The sequence below is a fragment of the Schistocerca cancellata genome, chromosome 4 (assembly GCF_023864275.1).
Source record: "Schistocerca cancellata isolate TAMUIC-IGC-003103 chromosome 4, iqSchCanc2.1, whole genome shotgun sequence".
In the NCBI taxonomy this organism is placed as follows: domain Eukaryota; kingdom Metazoa; phylum Arthropoda; class Insecta; order Orthoptera; family Acrididae; genus Schistocerca; species Schistocerca cancellata.
In genome coordinates, this window is record NC_064629.1 from 930,144,826 (window position 1) to 930,163,870 (window position 19,045).

General features: G+C 39.4%; 1 protein-coding gene across 4 annotated transcripts in view; it reads right to left on the reverse strand.

Annotated features, from left to right (window-relative positions):
* Positions 1 to 17,642, reverse strand: part of LOC126185124 (biogenesis of lysosome-related organelles complex 1 subunit 3) — a 50,107-nt gene extending 32,465 nt beyond the window's left edge. The window contains exons 1-3 of one of the 4 annotated variants that reach the window (XM_049927945.1): positions 17,403 to 17,637; positions 17,234 to 17,330; positions 2,147 to 2,281 (exon numbers count right to left, since the gene is read on the reverse strand). In XM_049927945.1, coding sequence (XP_049783902.1) covers positions 2,147 to 2,281; positions 17,234 to 17,330; positions 17,403 to 17,477 — 307 coding nt within the window. In that variant the 5' untranslated portion in view covers positions 17,478 to 17,637. Of the gene's footprint in view, positions 1 to 2,146; positions 2,282 to 17,233; positions 17,331 to 17,402 lie in introns of all 4 variants that reach the window. The other 3 variants (XM_049927946.1, XM_049927944.1, XM_049927943.1) reach the window with 3 other exon arrangements.
* Positions 17,643 to 19,045: the final 1,403 nt, after the last annotated feature.

Sequence of the window (19,045 nt, forward strand, 5' to 3'; positions counted from 1 at the left end):
GGAAGGTATTACCTATGAAGTTAGAAGTGACATTAGTTCATTAAGTGAGGAAAAGACATGTAGAGATATCAACTATAGAGATAAGCAACACCTGTGTTTCGAAGATTAACTATACTATTTATTTATAATTCTCTTGCAGATGAAAGATTAGAGGGTGGTTTGATTAGTCCAGTAAAAAAGAACAAAACTTCTTTTTTCATAAACAACTCACATTATTGCTTAACAGTCTCCTTTGATGGTTACACACATTTGCACAAGTGACCCTTCAGCTTTTGCATCCAATTGGAAAAATACTTTCTGTCAAACTCTGCAAAATACTCTTTATATATACTAAAATGGTATCTGTTCTTTCGGACATGTCCGAAAGAACAGATACCATCTTAATATATACATAGTTAAGGCTCACCGGCCACTTGACCATCTTCTTCTTCTGTGCAAATGCACAAACAGTGCCCGAACTCTTACGGGAATCGGCAACGTGCCGCGAGTAATGAGTATAATGGGCGGGGGCACTACGAACGTAGTGCGGGACAATACGTTGAGAATGTGGGTTTCGCAGGAGGCGTGCCAGAGATAAATCCCTGCAGTCGCATTATCCTGTGTGTCCTCGGTGGCTCAGATAGATAGTGTGTCTGCCCTGTAAGCAAGAGATCCCGGGTTCGAGTCCCAGTCGGGGCACACATTTTCATCTGTCCCCGTTGTATGTCAATGCCTGTAAGCAGCTAAAATACTCTTTGACTGCAACTCACTTCCTCATTCAATGAAAAATCAACCAATGGAAAATCCAGGATGAAGTGTAACAATATTATGAGAATGAAAGTTGCTACTCACCATACAGCGGAGATGCTGAGTCACAAAAAGACTGTCACGAATAAAGCTTTTGGCCATAAAGGCCTTCGTCACCCGCCCGGTTAGGCGTGCCGTCTACCGCACTGCTTTCTGGGCAGGAAGGTGTGCCAGGCCCTGGCATGAATCTGCCCGGCGGATTAGTGTTGAGGTCCAGTGTGCCGGCCAGTCTGTGGATGGTTTTTAAGGTGGTTTTCCATCTGCCTCGGCGAATGTGGGCTGGTTCCCCTTATTCCGCCTCAGTTACACTATGTCGGCGATTGCTGCGCAAACACTTTCTCCACATACACCGTAATTACTCTAACCCGCAAACATTGGGGTTACACTCGTCTGGTGTGAGACATTCCCAGGGGGGCGTCCACTGTGGGCCGAACTGCACAATAACCTTAGGTTTGGTGTGGGGCGGCGGTAGAGTGAGTGGACTGCTGTGGCCTGTTGTGGGGTTGTGAACCACTGAGGGCTACGGCAGGGACGAAGCCTCTCTGTCTTTTCTAGGCTCGCAGTTCAATACGGTAATACAAGGCCTTCATTAACAATAGATGACACACGTGCACGTGCACACGCACACACGCACGCACACACACACACACACACACACACACACACACACAGCAGTCTCAGGCAACTGAATCCCCACTTAATGGCCGAAAGCTTTATTTGTGACAGCCTTTTTGGGGTGCCTATCTGCAACTCAGCATCTCCACTATATGGTGAGTAGCAACTTTCCTTTTCATAATCTCATTACATTCAAAGAAAACTGCTTCCCTGCATTCCAAAGATTCTAGTAAGGGAACACGAAGTAGTCAGTTGAGTTTAAATCTGGTGAATAGGGTGGATGAGGAACCAATGCAAAACCCAACTTATGCACTTATGCCATTATCGTCACTGATGTGTGTGATGATGCATTATCTTGGTGACAGATCACTTTTTCATGCCAACCTCAGTCTTTTTCCGGCCAACACTAGTTACAGATAATACAGCATAATAGCGTCTGGTTATGTTTCTGCCGTTTTACTAATAATCTACGAGGATTATTCCCACGGAATCCATCCTGGATTTTCCACTGTTTGTACTTTGAATAACAAGTTTATAATGACAATATTCCCCTCAATGTAAATGTGTGTCAAGATAGGTTCAATGAATTCACTCCTTTACACAAAGCAGACTTACCAAAGCAACACAAAAGCAATAATTTTACACACACACACACACACACACACACACACACACACACACACACACACACACACTTATGTGCATAGTATTACTTCATGCATTATTTATTCTATGATAAACTCACGCAATTTTTTATGCAGCAATGAGCTGTATTTGCTTTCCGATTTCTTTCCCTTATAGCCTTTTTTCACATTTGTTGTCAGCGAAGTTTCTGAAGAAACACTTGCAGCACTACTGATGCTGCTCACACTACCAGGTTCTGAAATATGAGAAATGTACACTAGTGTTGAGACTTTTTTTTAACACAATGTACTAAAAATAACGGGGGGGGGGGGGGGGGGGGGGGGGTTGAGAGAGAGAGAGAGAGAGAGAGAGAGAGAGAGAGAGAGAGAGAGAGAGAGATGGTAAGGGCACGGGCAGTGGGAATAGGTTCAAGTATAGGAAAGACTAGTGCCAGTTGCTGAATGTTGTTAAGAATTAAAGATATAAATGTCATCTACCTCTATTTCTAAAAACATTTGTTCTCTGCAATAACTTAACTAAAAGTATTCTCTGCATAGCTTGCAGGGAATTTAAGGAAACAGAATTTTGCAAGTTCAGTCTGTTCCACAAGCTAAATGACGAATGCCTACACAATTTCACTGTGTTAACAACTGAATAATTTTGTACGCAAATTTTAAAATAAGTAAAAAACTGGAACAAAATAAATTCTCCTTCCTAATCTCACAAGTGTGGGCAATAATACACATACAGTTATTGAGTAACTTAGATTTATCAACAAAATGACAGGAGCAACACTGATTCATATGCCAAGAAACCAGAAATAGATACGATCCAAATAAGTGTACAAAGTAGTAGTTTATTCCAACTTTTTTAATTCACTGAAGGCAGTTTCTTGGATTAATTAGGAATGAGCAAATTATTTTCAGATTATTAAATAGTCACTCAACAAGTGATTAGATAAACAGTGTGGGAGGCAGACAAGTGAGAATAGTCTGATACTGTCCAACATTAAATGAGAGCTTACCAGCCTGAACTCAAGGTGGTGCTGCTATCAATATGACATGTGTAAGTACAAATATCTTTTACATCCATAATATCACAACAAAAATTAAAACAGACACTTTAAATTTCTATTTATCTGTTTTGTTAAGCGGAGCACTCAAAAGGCTTGCTCTGCATATTCTGTGGGTTATGTATACTCCAAAAACATTGATTACTTGAAACTTTGAAGTATCCTCCCTCCCCAACTACAAGTACAGGTAAATTAAAAACGAGATATAAATACCTGAAAATCATGACTTTTAGCTAGAAGGCTGTAAAAATAGCAGATATACCTCTGAGAAGAACTGGAACAAAACCTTTAATTTACACACTCAACAATATTCCACCAGAACACACTAAATTGAGGATGGCAAGAAATCATTGCTATTATTCACGAGAGGAAGAATCAGGCAAGGATTGGGAAATGTCCTCCAAAGCTCGTACCTCGTATATGCTCAGTGTAATTTTGAAAGCTTTCTCAATAAAAGCTAGGTAAGACAGGTTCAGCTGCCCACTGCAATGCCAAGTTATCAATGGTATGCGGTAAACAATTTATGAAATTCATTACTAATAATATGAGTAACCAACAGCACATACACAGCTTTGGGAAGGTTCTCTATCACAAATTCAGCATTACTAAAGACGACATTACATATAACTGAATGCAATGTAGAGTGCATAAATGAGACAAATTCTCTAAATGACTTGATTGTATTAACAGTCACAAGTGAATTTTCTATGCATCAATTAAAATAATTCTGGTGTGCATTTCTGAGATTCCCATGTTGGGAGAATTGCTGTCATCCGCTCAAGTCTTCCTCAGACTCATGCTCACTGTATTGGCTTTTCAGCTGGGGAATTTGTAGGCATGGCACGCAAAGTGACCAGGCCAACAGTTTTACTGCTTTGTACTTAACAGGGTTGTCAACTGTAAGATACTGATTGGCAACAAATGATTCCAGGATATAGCTGATGGTAAACAAATGGTTTCCATAATAAGCAAAATGCACAAGAACACAGGCGGCTGCTGCTGCTGCTTCTCCCTTAAGCACCGCACCTTCATGACTACCTCCACTGTAAAGCAACTTCCTACTCCACTTATCAGTGCTGCATTTTATCAAGTGTAAGATCAGTAATATGTATGCCAAATTTGCCGATAACTCAACACCTATCTAAGTTTGGGGGAAGACCACTGAGTGACCACTGATCACTGGGATCAGGGCCGGATCTAGGGAGTGGGGAGGGGGAATGGGGCACTTGCCCCAGGCAGCAAGTTTTAGGAACAGTTTCATTTTTTGGTTAAGTATAAAATATTTGTTTCTGCTAAATTTTAATAAAAATAATTATTACAGAACTAAAAAAAAGTGCAATCAAAAAGTAATACCAGTCCATAACACAGAAGTTTCTCCAAGTTGACATGGAAATGGCCTCAGACATGACACAGTGCTGCTTATTTCCTGCCATCACATGACATTCCATTGTTTACTAATTGCGACTGGTGTTTTGTTGATCTCCATTGTTTTGACAATTTTTATGTATTTAAATTTGTTTAATAACTTCCATAATCACAGATACTTGAAAACGAAGTAGTGGAGTTACGTGTAGAAAAGATGGAAGAAAGTAAGTGAGGCATTTTCCCAAACACGACAATTGGATTCACCTTTCACTAAGTCCACTGCCAGTAATGAAAACCAGCTATCATGTAAGATTATATTCCATAATCACAGCTCGTAATGGATACCGCAAAGCTGACAACTAGTATCGAACACTCCTCTTGACCCGACCACTGTAGTATAAATACCAACTCAAACTTGTACAGACTTTGTAACAGATGTTTTGTCACCAGTAAAAGCCTCTGCTATCCATGCAGCACTTTTACTACTTTCCTGTGCAATGACTTTAATCTTTTAAGATTTCTGTGCTTAATCCTTTCAAGACATTATCTCACCTGGAGGAAAGGAAGGAAGGAAGGAAGGAAGGAAGGAAGGAATGAATGAATGAATGAATGAACAACCCACAAGCACGAGAGACGCCGATCATAATATCTTTCTTGATAGCCAAACTCTTGAGACATTCTAACCACCTCAAGAGATGTGAGTATTAGAAATGTTTCATTTCCAAAGTACAGCACACTGACTGTTTAAAATGATACAGGGTTATTACAAATGATTGAAGCGATTTCACAGCTCTACAATAACTTTATTATTTGAGATATTTTCACAATGCTTTGCACACACATACAAAAACTCAAAAAGTTTTTTTAGGCATTCACAAATGTTCGATATGTGCCCCTTTAGTGATTCAGCAGACATCAAGCTGATAATCAAGTTCCTCCCACACTCGGCGCAGCATGTCCCCATCAATGAGTTCGAAAGCATCGTTGATGTGAGCTCACAGTTCTGGCACGTTTCTTGATAGAGGAGGTTTAAACACTGAATCTTTCACATAACCCCACAGAAAGAAATCGCATGGGGTTAAGTCGGGAAGCATGGAGGCCATGACATGAATTGCTGATCATGACCTCCACCACGACCGATTCATCGGTTTTCCAATCTCCTGTTTAAGAAATGCCGAACATCATGATGGAAGTGCGGTGGAGCACCATCCTGTTGAAAGATGAAGTCGGCGCTGTCCGTCTCCAGTTCTGGCATGAGCCAATTTTCCGCAGGCTACGTGTTAAACTTGCCCGCACGCGTTCAACCGTTTCTTCGCTCACTGCAGGCCGACCCGTTGATTTCCCCTTACAGAGGCATCCAGAAGCTTTAAACTGTGCATACCACCGCCGAATGGAGTTAGCAGTTGGTGGATCTTTGTTGAACTTCGTCCTGAAGTGTCGTTGCACTGTTATGACTGACTGATGTGAGTGCATTTCAAGCACGACATACGCTTTCTCGGCTCCTGTCGCCATTTTGTCTCACTGTGCTCTCGAGCGCTCTGACAGCAGAAACCTGAAGTGCGGCTTCAGCCGAACAAAACTTCATGAGTTTTTCTACGTATCTGTAGTGTGTCGTGACCATATGTCAATGAATGGAGCTACAGTGAATTTATGAAATCGCTTCAATCATTTGTAATAGCCCTGTATTTTCTATTCGTGTGCTGTGACATTCAAAACATTATCTTCGACTCTACATTTACACTGAGTAGCAGGCTTTGTGACTCAGTCTATTACTTTATTGTGCAAGAAGTCAAACCATCTTATCATTCCCATTTTACTCTGCAACCATGGAATAACTTGTGTATCTTCTTGACAGTCATGGTGCATGACATAAAACTGCCTTGCAATAATACAATGAAGCTCCAATGAAACTGGTATAGGCATGCGTATTCAAATACAGAGATATTTCAACTGGCAGAATATGGTACTGCAATCAGCAGAGCCTATATAAGACTACAAGTCTCTGGCACAGTTGTTAGATTGGATACTGCTGCTACAATGGCAGGTTATCAAGATTTAAGTGACTCAGAACATGGTGTTATAGCCGGCGCACGAGCAATGGGACACAGCATCTCCAAGATAGCGATGAAGAGGGGATTTTCCTGTACAACCATTTCATGAGCATACCACGAATATGCGAATGCAGTCTTTCTCGGCATATTCCACTGATAAATTCTTCTCGGGTCATCACTTCTGGCGAAGTGTCAGAAGATGATGGGTACAAAACTCATTGAAACGTTGCGACAAGACAACGCCACCACTTGGCTGATAACCCGAGAAGAATTCATCATACCATGAATATCAGGAATCCGGTAAAACATCATACCTCCAACATCATCAGAAGAAGATTGTGCAAGAATAGAACCAACAACGAATGAAGAAAATCATTCAACATGACGGAAGTGCAACTCTACCACAAATTGCTGTAGATTTCAATACTGTGCCATCAAAAAGCGCCAGTGTGCAAACCATCATCGGTATGGGCTTTTGGAGCTGAAGGCCCACTCACGTACCCTTGATGAGTCGTTTCAAATTGTACTGAGCAGATGGACATGCAAATGTATGGAAACAACCTCGTGAATCCAAGGACCCTGCATGTCAGCAGAGGACAGTTCAAGTTGGTGGAGGCTCTGTAATGGTGTCGGGTGTATGCAGTTGGAGTGATATGGGACTCCTGATACATCTAGATATCACTATGACAGGTGACATCCTGTTTTTATCACCTGCATCCATTCATGTTCATTTTGCATTCCGACAGACTTGGGCAAATCCTGTAGGATAATGCAACACCCCACACATCTAGAATTGCAACAGAGTGGCTCCAGGAACATTCTTCCGAGTTGAAACACTTCCGCTGGCCACCAAACCCCCCCCCACACACAAACAATACTGAGCATATCTGGGATGCCTTGCAACGTGCTGTTCAGACGAGATCTCCACCCCTTCGTTCTCTTACAGATTTATGGACAGCCCTGCAGGATTCATGGTGTCAGTTCCCTCCAACACTACTTCAGACATTAGTCGAGTCCATGCCACATCATTTTGCGGCACTTCTGCACGCTCGCTGGGGCCCTACACGATATTAGGCAGGTGCAGCAGTTTCTTTGGCTCTTCAGTGTATTCAAGAAGATACCAAATGAGATTAAATACTATCAGAATCATGAGCAGGCTAAAAATTCATGTAACACTTCTGACGACAAAGAGTGGAAAACATAAGGAAAAAATGGTTCAGAACAGTCAAAAATAAGCAAGTACAAGTAACAAATATTGATACCTTTTTTTGGGGAGTGAAACAGTGCAATGTTCATGCTTATTGAAGTCAAAGAACGTGATCTCAAAAAATTTCAGCATTGGCTTGAGGATTCCCTACTGGAAAATTTTATGTTATCAATGATACATTATAACAGTCAACAGTTTGCAACAAAAGTTTCTCTAGGAAACATGACATTAGTGACTGGCTAAAATGGAAGAATATTTGGATTCTAGACAACATGGGTAAATTGGTGGGATTTGTGAATATGGAAATTGAGTTCTACGGCTGCCACTACATCTACATCTATACTCTGCAAACCACTGAAGTGCATGGCAGAGGGTATGTCACATTGTACCATTTATTATGGTTTCTTCCTGTTCCATTCAGTATGGAGTGCAGGAAGAATGTTTGATTGAATGCCTTTGTGGATGCTGTAATTATTCTAGTCTCGTCCTCACGATCCCTATATGAGTGATATGTAGGAGATTGTGGTATATTCCTGAGTCATCATTTCAAGCTGGTTCTTGAAACTTCATTAGCAGACCTTTCTTAGGATAGTTTACGTCTCTCTTCAAGTCAGGCAGTTCAGTTTCTTCAGCATCTCTGTGACACTATCCTTGGGTCAAATGAACCTCTGACCATTCTTGCTGCCCTACTCTGTATAGGTTCATGATGATTGGTTTGTGGGGCACTCAACTGCGCGGTTATCAGCGCCCGTACAAATTCCCAACCTTTGCTCAGTCCAATCTTGCCACTTTCATGAATGATAATGAAATTATGAGGACAACACAAACACCAAATCATCTCGAGGCAAGTGAAAATCCCTGACCCCGCCAGAAATCGAACCCAGGACCCCGTGCTCGGGAAGCGAGAATGCGACTGCGATACCACGAGCTACAGACAGGCATAGGTTCAATATTCTCTGTTGGTCCTATTTGGTATGGGTCCCACAAATCTTCAGCAATATTCCAGATTGAGTCACGAGTGATTTTTAATCAATTTTCTTTGTAGACAGTGTGTACTTCTACCAATAAGCACAAGTGTACCATCTGCTTTACCCACGACTGAGTCTATGTGATCATTCCATATAATACCCCTACAAAGTGTTACACCCAGGTATTTACATGAATTGGTCAATTCCAACAGTGAGTCACAGATATTAAAGCCATAATACATTAGATTTTTTTTTGTGAAGTGCACAGTTTTATATTTCTGGATATTTCAATGATTTGCCAATCTTCACACCACTTTGACATCTTATCAAGATCTGACTGAATATTTATGTAGCTTGTTTCAGACAGTAATTTGTTGTAGATAACTGTATCATACACAAAAAGTCTGAGGTTACTATTAATATTGTCTGCAAGATCATTAATATACAACATGAACAGTAACAGTTACAACACACTTCCTAAGCACACACTCAAAGTAACTTCTACTGACTCCCCATCCAGGATAACATACTGCAGGCTTCCTACCAATAAGTCCTCAATCCAGTCACAAATATAACTTGACACCCCATTTAGCATTGGAGGGCAGCATGAAGGGTAAAAATCAGAGGGAGACCAAGAGATGAATACACTAAGCAGATTGAGAAGGATGTAGGCTGCAGTAATACTGGGAGATGAAGAAGCTTGCAGAGGATAGAGTAGCATGGAGAGCTGCATCAAACCAGTCTCAGGACTGAAGACAACAACAACAAAAACAACAACAACAACAACAACAACAACAACAAAAACAACAACAACAACAACAACCACCCCCCCCATATGAAAAAACTTTTGACAATACGCATAAGTGTGGCACTGAGTGAAATGCTTTAGCAAAATCAAGAAATACTGCAATCACCTGACTGCCTTGATTCAAACCTTTCAATATGTTATGCGAGAAAAATATGAGCCGAGTTTCAAATGATTGATGTTTTCAGAATTCACACTGGTCGGCATGGAGGTCATTCTGTTCAAGATACCTCATTATGTTTCAACTCTGAGTATGTTGTAAGGCTCTACAACAAATTGTTGTCAAGGACATTGCTTGGTAGTTTTGTATATCAGTTCTACCTTTCTTGTAGAACTGTGCTTTCTTTCAAGAACTGGGCATGGTTTTTTGTTTACGGAATGTATGACAGATTACAGTTAGCCCCTCTTCCAAGTCAGCCACAAATTCAGTACAGAACCTGAAGGGATTCCATTGGACCTTGAGGCTTTGTTCAACTTTAACAGTTTCAGCTGTTTTGAACACCACTGACTAACACTATTTTCACTTATCTTTGTAGTGGTATGAGGCTTAAATTGGGACAATTTTCCCAGGTTTTCCCTTGTGAAGGAACATTTGAAAACAAAGTTGGGCGTTTCAGCTTTTGCTCTGCTACCCTTAGTTCCAGTTCCTGTCTCATTCACTATGGACTGGACACTAAACCTGGTGCCACTAACAGCCTTTAAATATTACCAGGATTTCTTTGGCTGTTGTGAAAGATCATTTGACAATATTCTGCTACAGTAGTCACTGAAGGCTTCAAGCATTGCTCTCTTGAGAGCGAAACTAGTTTCATTACCATCTCTCATGTATTGTCCTACACCTATTATGCAGTAGTTTTTATTTCTTTAGATTTGTTTACAGTGACTGTATACCATGGAGGCTCGACTGGGTACATATCTACCCAATGTACAGTAAATCATTCTTTTAAACTTGAGCCATAGTTCCTCTACATGCTCTTGCCCTGTACTGAAAGTCTGACATCCCTCACTGTAGCCACAACCGCATCATGGTCACTATTACCAGGTTTGATGCAGACGTCCTCAAAGAGCTCAGGACTATTTGTCGCCATTAGATCCAAAGTATTTCCATCATGAGTGGGTTCCGAACTATCTGTTCTAGGTAGCTCTTAGAGAAGCATTTAGTAATGTTTCACAGGATGTCTTATCACACCCACATCAACAGTGAAAGTGTTTCTTGAACTGGTGATGCAACAGCAGCAGTAGTACTGAACTGTGGCACTTTAACAGAGATATTGGGCACATCATATCGCAGATGAAAAAAAAATTCATATATATAGAGGCATTATATAAGAAGAGGTCTAGTTTGGGAAGGCTAGGACATGTAATTGGACATGACTTTATAGTAGGAACCATTCTGGATATTGCATTCAGTAATTTACATAGAACATGGAAAATCTGGATCAGGATGACTCAGTGTAGATTAGAGCCCCCATACTTGTTACCAACAGCACAGTCTTATTCAGTTCATTCGTATTGTAAGGAGGGGAGGATGTTTTGTACTATACCAGGAAGCAGCGAAAGTGGCAACTGACGGAATAGGTCAGATCCTCCCATCCCTCATTTTCCCTCCACTTTTAAGTGCCAATGAGATGCTTTTGGCCCAGTTTGGCTTGGTCCATTAGTAAGCTCTCACTGCTGCCACAGTGACATTTCCACCACAGGTGCTGAACAGGTAGCATGTTAAGAAGCAACAGCTAATAAATGAATACCTATCGTCAACACAGTTTATGTGACAATGCTGCACTTCATTTATGCTTCTGCTGGTATGGCTTTACAAATTTGTTGCTACCCACTATCCAGCATTTACTCGTGTGTGCTGCATGGAAGTGTGTGTCTGCAAAGAGATCAGTGATTTTCATCAGATAGTACCACTATTTTTGTTTGAGAGATACAATAACAGTTTCAAGACACACACAGCCAAATAAAGAGTGATGTACACAAGGTATGCAAATTTCTTCTTACCTTAAATACAATGCCAGCAGAAACAAAATCTTACTGGCACCACAGGCTGCAACAACAAGGACATGTGGTGTTTCACTATGAACTTTGTGAAGTACAGGTAATGGAAACCTGTGGTGAAGAAATGAAGTTTCAATCTTCATGATAAGATAAGTGGAAGAACAACTCACCAATCTGCAAGACTTTGCGAAAGCTGTCTTTTATATTCGAATTTTGTGACTGTGGAGAGTATCCTACAATCCAAAAGGAAGCATGTTTTACACAACAAGATTGCTTTCACAAGGGGCTTCCATTTGAGTGGAAGAATTCCAGCTTCAATGCTTTAGAAGTCATATGTGAGAAAATGGAATTTGCACAAGCGCATTTCACAGATGTTTAAAGGAAGGCGGGAAGATTAATGTTATAGTACTGTCAATTATTCCACTACAGATGGAACACAACACTGTAGTGGCTACTTGGAGATTAGACTTCTCTGAAATGACATTCGAATGTTATCACAATGGCAAGAAGATAAACAACAAACACCAATGGCGGAAGATTACAAGAAAAGAATTACTTTTACAGCTAGACCTAAGAATAAGATTTCACACATGGTTCTAAAACTACATAATCCATCCTCCTGTCACACCTAATAAAGCACACAAACAAACAATATGGAACTGGAAATAATGCACTACTTTCAACATTATGGTCTACAGAGTAGGAACGCAATTTGGCAATAAACTGAGTACGTAGTAAATGACAAAGTAGCTGTACACAGAAAAAGCATGAAGAAAAAAATTGTAAAAAGTGACTTAAGAATCGAAGAAATGTTAAGATAAGTTCTTGGCACAATGTAGAGTTTTTAAAGCTGGCAGTGATCACAGCAAGGTTTTCTTTCTTCTTTACTTAGGTATTTTGTAATATGTAATACTCTAAGTAATATTGTTCACATTATTTTTGTAAACCTTTTTTATTCTTGGTAGTTTTATTTGCTCTAAAAAATCCATCACTCCTGACATTTTCTTCCTGTTATCTATATCTATACTTATTTTTGGTACCTGATTCAACCAACTATGATTTTTCATGGCTTTCCCTAACCGCTGAAGCAAAGGCAGGTGATTTCTTTGAAGAGACTATTTCCACAGACAAGTAAGTTTTTCTTTCAAAAATATACAGATGTGAATGAGTAATTTTTACCCACTCACTTTTACACACAACAAATTCTTCTACAAACTAGCAGGAGTTGTCATGAAGAAACTTTTTTAGTTTGTTGACTAAATTTACTTTGCTGTCTGTCAAACATTTTGTGTTCTAAACCACTTTATGTGCTAAAGACAACCTTAATGTGAAGTGATGAATGTCAGTTTTCCTTCTGGTATGGTAATTATGTACATCATTGTTCTTGTGAACTGTAGAGGGTTATTTACAAACAACTTCATGAAGGAATAGCTGTACTGCGAAAAGTAGTCAGAATGACCAACTCCTGAAGCAAATGTCTACAAGATGAACGTGGGTTAGCACTATATATTATTTCTATAGCACATTTTTGAGCAACAAAGACGTTTGTTCTTAAAGGTGAGTTATCCCAGAACATTATTCCCTATGACATTAATGAATCAAAATATGTGAAATACGCCAACTTACTGATTTCTCTCCCCCCAAGGTTTGCGATGATTCTAAGTCCAAATGTGGTTGAACTACGTTGTTTTAGGAGTTCCAAAATATGTTCTTTTCCCAGTTTAATTTCTCACCATTTTGGAAACAGGATTACAGAAGTGTCCGATTCCACCTACCTGCTTTCATCCATGACGCCATTAACATGGCGGAAATGGCTATTCTTAGAGTCTCCAATATAGCGCCTATGATGTCCCTACATACACACATCAATGAACACAAAAATATGTATAAATAAGACAATAACAGGTCCCTTCTTAAATACAATCAAATTAATGGGACAACTACGTGAAATGGGGGGTTTTAGGGTGGGGATAAGCAAAATATAACAGTAAAAAAATACACCATATCCCAAAACGAAAAACGAGGGAAAAAGAAATTACAAAATCTGCAGGAATCAGACACTTCCCTTGATCTACATACGTCAACCACAGCTGACTATAGCAAAACACCAACACCTACAGCAAAAACTATGAAAATTGGAATCAGACATTTCCCTTGGCTTATATAGGTCAACCATAACTATTGATACCAAAAGCCAACACCTCCAACTACAAAACCCAAAACCACAACACCTCAAAAATTCTAAAGTCAAACATACCCATGTAAGTTAAAACACATTCAATACAAAATAAATGCACAAAACATTACAACTTGACAAAAATAAACCCAAAAATCTCTCTCTCTCTCTCTCTCTCTCTCTCTCTCTCTCTCTCACACACACACACACACACACACACACACACACACACACACTCTCTGCAGTCTCAGGCAACTGAAACCCCACTTAATGGCCGAAAGCTTTTAATGAGAGTGAGAGTGAGAGTGAGAGTGAGAGAGAGAGAGAGAGAGAGAGAGGCGCCCACTGACACATGCACCAGACACAATGGGACTCGGGGTCAATCCCATGTTCTCATGACAAATAGTACCCTTCACAATCTCACATCCGCCCCCATCTCCGATCGCAACATAGCCCTGTTATATTTCATCGTCATATCCATATCTAACAACAGAAGCCACACAATAAATTAAATGTCTTACTGCACCACAAACAGCAGTTTTACCGCACCACAAACAGCAAACTAATAACATGTAATGAAAATGCCAAACACAAAAAAAAAAATTAATTGATAACCACTGAAAAAATTCCAAACCTTATGTCCTGAACTACAAACACTGCCAACAACTTCACACATCCAACAACAAGGTTCAAATGAACCCAATACAACACATTACATTCAGCACACACACACACACACACACACACACACACACACACACACACACACACACACACACACACACACCACCAGAGGACAGCATCGAACACAAGACGACATCTACAAAAACAACCAACTCGATGAAATTTTAAACATTTTTTATTGGCTGACATCCAGCAACAATGTGTTAACTTACTTACTGGATGTATGAATAGCCACCTCAGTTATATAAAATTATTGTCAATTTCATCACGATTTCGACAGCACTAAGCCGGTCTTCATCAAAATAAATATTATATAGGGTTACATGTAATCACACCATGGGTGAAAAACATCTGAGCAAAAATGCTCTTGTCAAACAGAAATTGTCACAATAAAAAAAATTAAACTGTAAAAATGTAACATGCTTGTCAACTGAAATAAAATGTTCCAACAAAATACAATGGCAGCCGCGAGGTCGCTTAGGGCCAAGAACTGCATCAAACCTCTGCTACCGAGACACTCGACTAACTCTTCCATAATGACGTCACATACCACAACACCCTTACTTCCTGGGTCAAAGCAGACGGGTGGAATCTGAAGCTTGCATTGACCCATGGAAACTTAAGAGCTTCCCCACCCCGTTTATTAATTCCTCACCACGTGTTACACTGATCATATGAGTAGTACCCCTAATACACGGAACTGAATATGTCGTGTCTTCGCAATGATATTTTTAAGAATGTTGCTTACCATTTCTTTTGTTTCTGTATGTATGTTTGGATCCATTACTAAACTAGAGTCATCTGCAAAAAGAACAGAGTCTGCTTGTGTGTTAGACAGAAGACTGTTTACATATGAAGGGCTTATTTCAATAGTGGTACAAGTCCATTTTTGTTCATTCTGAGATACAAAGTCCTAAAGTTAAATGAGTGCTGAAAAATCTGTGCTCATTTAACTTTAGAACCTGTATCTCAAAATGAACAAAAATTGACTTGTACCACTATTGAAATAAGCCTTCCATATATAAGGAACAATGGTGAACCTACTGTGGAACCCCATACATGATTTCTCCCCATAGAAATATCAAAGGAGTATGTTGGGTGAATAGAACTTTCTACAGTCTTTTGGAGGTATATGACATCACCCATTTGTTGACTATAACATCAGTCCAACAAAACTTCAATTTATCTAGGAGATTACTGTGATTCATACAGTCAAACACCTTAGATAGGTTGCAGAAAATACCAAGCGGGACTATTTTATTATGTAATTTGCTTAAAACTGTGAGTGAACATGTAAATGGCATTCTCAGTAGGGAAACTCTTCTGAAACACAAACTGATGTGCTGAGGATATTATTGTTGCTAAGATGAGATACTAGTCTAGAACACATGACCACCTCTAAGATTTGGAAAGTTATCTAGCAGTGAAACAAGTTTGTAGTTAATATACCATCACCTTTCTTAAAGTGTAATTAAGCAATGTCATATTTCAGTCTGGCAAAATGCCTTGAGTTAGTGATGCACAACATATCCCAGATAAGACTATGTTTATTACATGGGAAAAACTTTTTAGTACTCTACTCGAAAAACCATCAAAACCAGATGAGAGTTTATTTTCAAGAGAATGTATAGTGTTCTTAATTTCAGAAGGAGAAGTTAGTGATACATTCATAAGACAGTTTTGTGAGTCACTTTTCCCATGTACTGCTCTGATTTTTCCATTTAATTATTTTCACTTGTGCTTTCTACTATATTTAAGAAAACATTATTAAATCTATTCGCTGACAGCCCTGCCATTCAGTTCAATGGTGACGTTACCCTGTGTGGGGGTTCCATATATTATACATAACCTTATGCCTGTTTTTGGAATAACTGATTATTGATTTATGTGCATGTTTTTTGTTGTTTTTCCAAAAATCTTTCTTAGTAATTCTAAATACTTTTAGTAGTGTGCAACTACTGCAGGATCTCTTAACTGTTCTTGCCAACACATTCATCCCCCTTTTCCTTTCACCTAATACTTAAATCCCTCTAGTAAGCCTTTTTTTTAACATGACTGTTTAATGCCCTTTCTGGTTAGCTTTTGAAGAAAGCTATTTTCAAATGATAATATGAATTTAACATTGAATAAATTTTATGTTAACATTTGGTTCAATATTTATTTCATCACCATGTATCTCTTTTCAGCTATTCTTGAACACATCTGGCCTGGAGTCAATTATTCTGACACCCACTGATGAGTGTCTATATTGTAAGGCATTATGTTATTTATCCTCAAAGAATTTTGATATGGAATTATAGTCGTTTTCCATACAAAAACAGTAGCCAGACGACTATAACACTTGTGATATTATTTTGCACTTTAAATAATTTCCTTGCTCAAACTAAACAATGTTAGAAAATTATGTGAATGTACACCAGCCTTTCCACTTATAAAATGGGTACATGCTCTTCAGTACACAAAGCACATAACATGAATTGGGGCTTGTGTACTACTAAATTAACACATAGGGAAGCCCAATTTTCTTTTATCTCCCTATGTAGTTTTAAGTAGTGTAGAATAGAAAGTAACTACGTTTAACACAAGTGGTAGGCATTATTTCTGTGCAAAAACACTTGCCATTGAAATTTGTTCTCTATTACTTAAATTGTTCATTATAAAAACAAATTTATTTAGAAAATAATTTTACCACATTTTTTCAGTATTTATTAATGGACTACTGATACACTACATCTATTCCAGTCGTAAATATTACACAGAAATACAAATGCCGACGACAAAATTTACAAAAGACACAAGACGCAATACATGCATTGTATTGAAAGTACTGCACATTAAACGAGCTGCATAACATCGCGAATGAGTTTACCAAAAAATGTTACCCTCGCGTTCCTCGTCCGACTCGGGCGCTTCTCCTGCGACTATTATGCCTTGCAAGTTGCTAGCACTCGAAGTTCCAGTCTGTTGGAATGGAGCATCCTGAAAAACAATGTATCTACAACAGTTGCAATACATTTACCACATACAAACAATTCACGAACATAGCACTACCGAAACAGCGAATTCCTCGCCACCACTGTCAGATTCCGGAGCTTCACCGGACACAATGTATGGCTTTTTCTCCATACTCCATCAACTTGCAACGCACTTGTACAGTTGTATTTACTACGGGTGGCAAAAAATAACGTAGCTGATACAAATAACCGGTTACTGAGAAATAACGGTTACTGTGATATCCACTCATCTGATGCTGGCAGTTACTTCAATAACTGCCAACAGTGCCTCGCGTCATCTGTTGACCGAATATCGTACTACGCTTTCGCGTCAACTCATCGGAGATCTGGCGACGGAGGGACCATTTGGAAGGCGTTCTATATGTCATGAGAATAACTGAGGCGCCATCTGTTGATACTATTTCGTGCGCCTTCGTTACTTTTAGCACAAACTATTAAATAAAGTTATTATCAGAGCGGTTGCTGATAGGAACTGCAGTACAGACATTAATTAACAAGTACGGTCGTTCCCTTCAGACACCGCCTTATATGTCCATTTAGCTTGGACGGGTAGTTACCATAAGGAATTCGAGCGACTGTGGAAATATCTATCAGAGATCGGTATTTTCCTCCGGTAGTTATCGTTATTAGCTCATAGTTCTCGTTTTCTTGCAGTTATCGGGCTACCACTACAGGTAATCTGGAAGTGGGTAACGGAGTAACTCTGTGTTCATGAATCGCTGATGTCTCCAGAGAGTATAGTTACTGGAGAGAACAAATGTTTTCGTACTGCTTCGGAAATGCCCCTGGCCATCGCGAACGACAAATAACATGTCAGAAAGTATAACATAAAACATTTGAATACAATCATTATTATCCTCATCATTTGTCAGGAGATTGTCAAAATATGTGAATATATAACGGTAACTGCTAATATTTACAGAATTGATACACTGTCAGAATAAAACACAGTTATGCACTTTTAATAAATTTATCATACACAGAATACCTGATATTGACAGTTGTGATCAAGTGCTGTCAAAACTGAAATATAGCATAATTTTTACTTAAGCTGGTTTAACAGTCTCTATTAAGATATTCATCTACAGAGTAGGAGGACGGGTCAATGGAAGCGTCCGATTCCACCCGTCTGCTTTGACGTAAAGGTGTTGTGGTGCACGGTGTTTATGAGTTGGTTGTCTTTGTGTGTGTGTGTGTGTGTGTGTGTGTGTGTGTGTGTGTGTGTGTGTGTGTTTGAGCCTTGGTGTTGGATGTGTGAAGTCGTTGGCAGCAGTGATTGTAATTCCAAACATAAGATTTGGAAGTTTTTTCAGTGAATTATCAAGTTTTTTTGTTTATGTGTTTGGCGTTTTCCTTCGGTGTTATTGGTTTGTTATTTTTAGTGTGGTAGGATGTTGAATGTGTGTGTGTGTGGGGGGGGGGGGATGGGGGAGATGGGTGGGTTGGGCTGGCCGATCTAGTTTAGTTTGCAGCGCCAGAATTTGCTAGTGGTAAATACCTTTTTTTTTTTCTAGTTGTCATGTTTTGTGTATTTATGGAGTATTGAATGTGTTTTAATTTATGTAGGGATGTTTGATTTGTGGATTTTTGAGGTTGTGGTTTTGGTTTTATTTTTCGCAGTTGTAGGTGTTGGTTTTTTGGCATCAATGGTTGTGGTGGACCTATATAGGTCATCAGAAA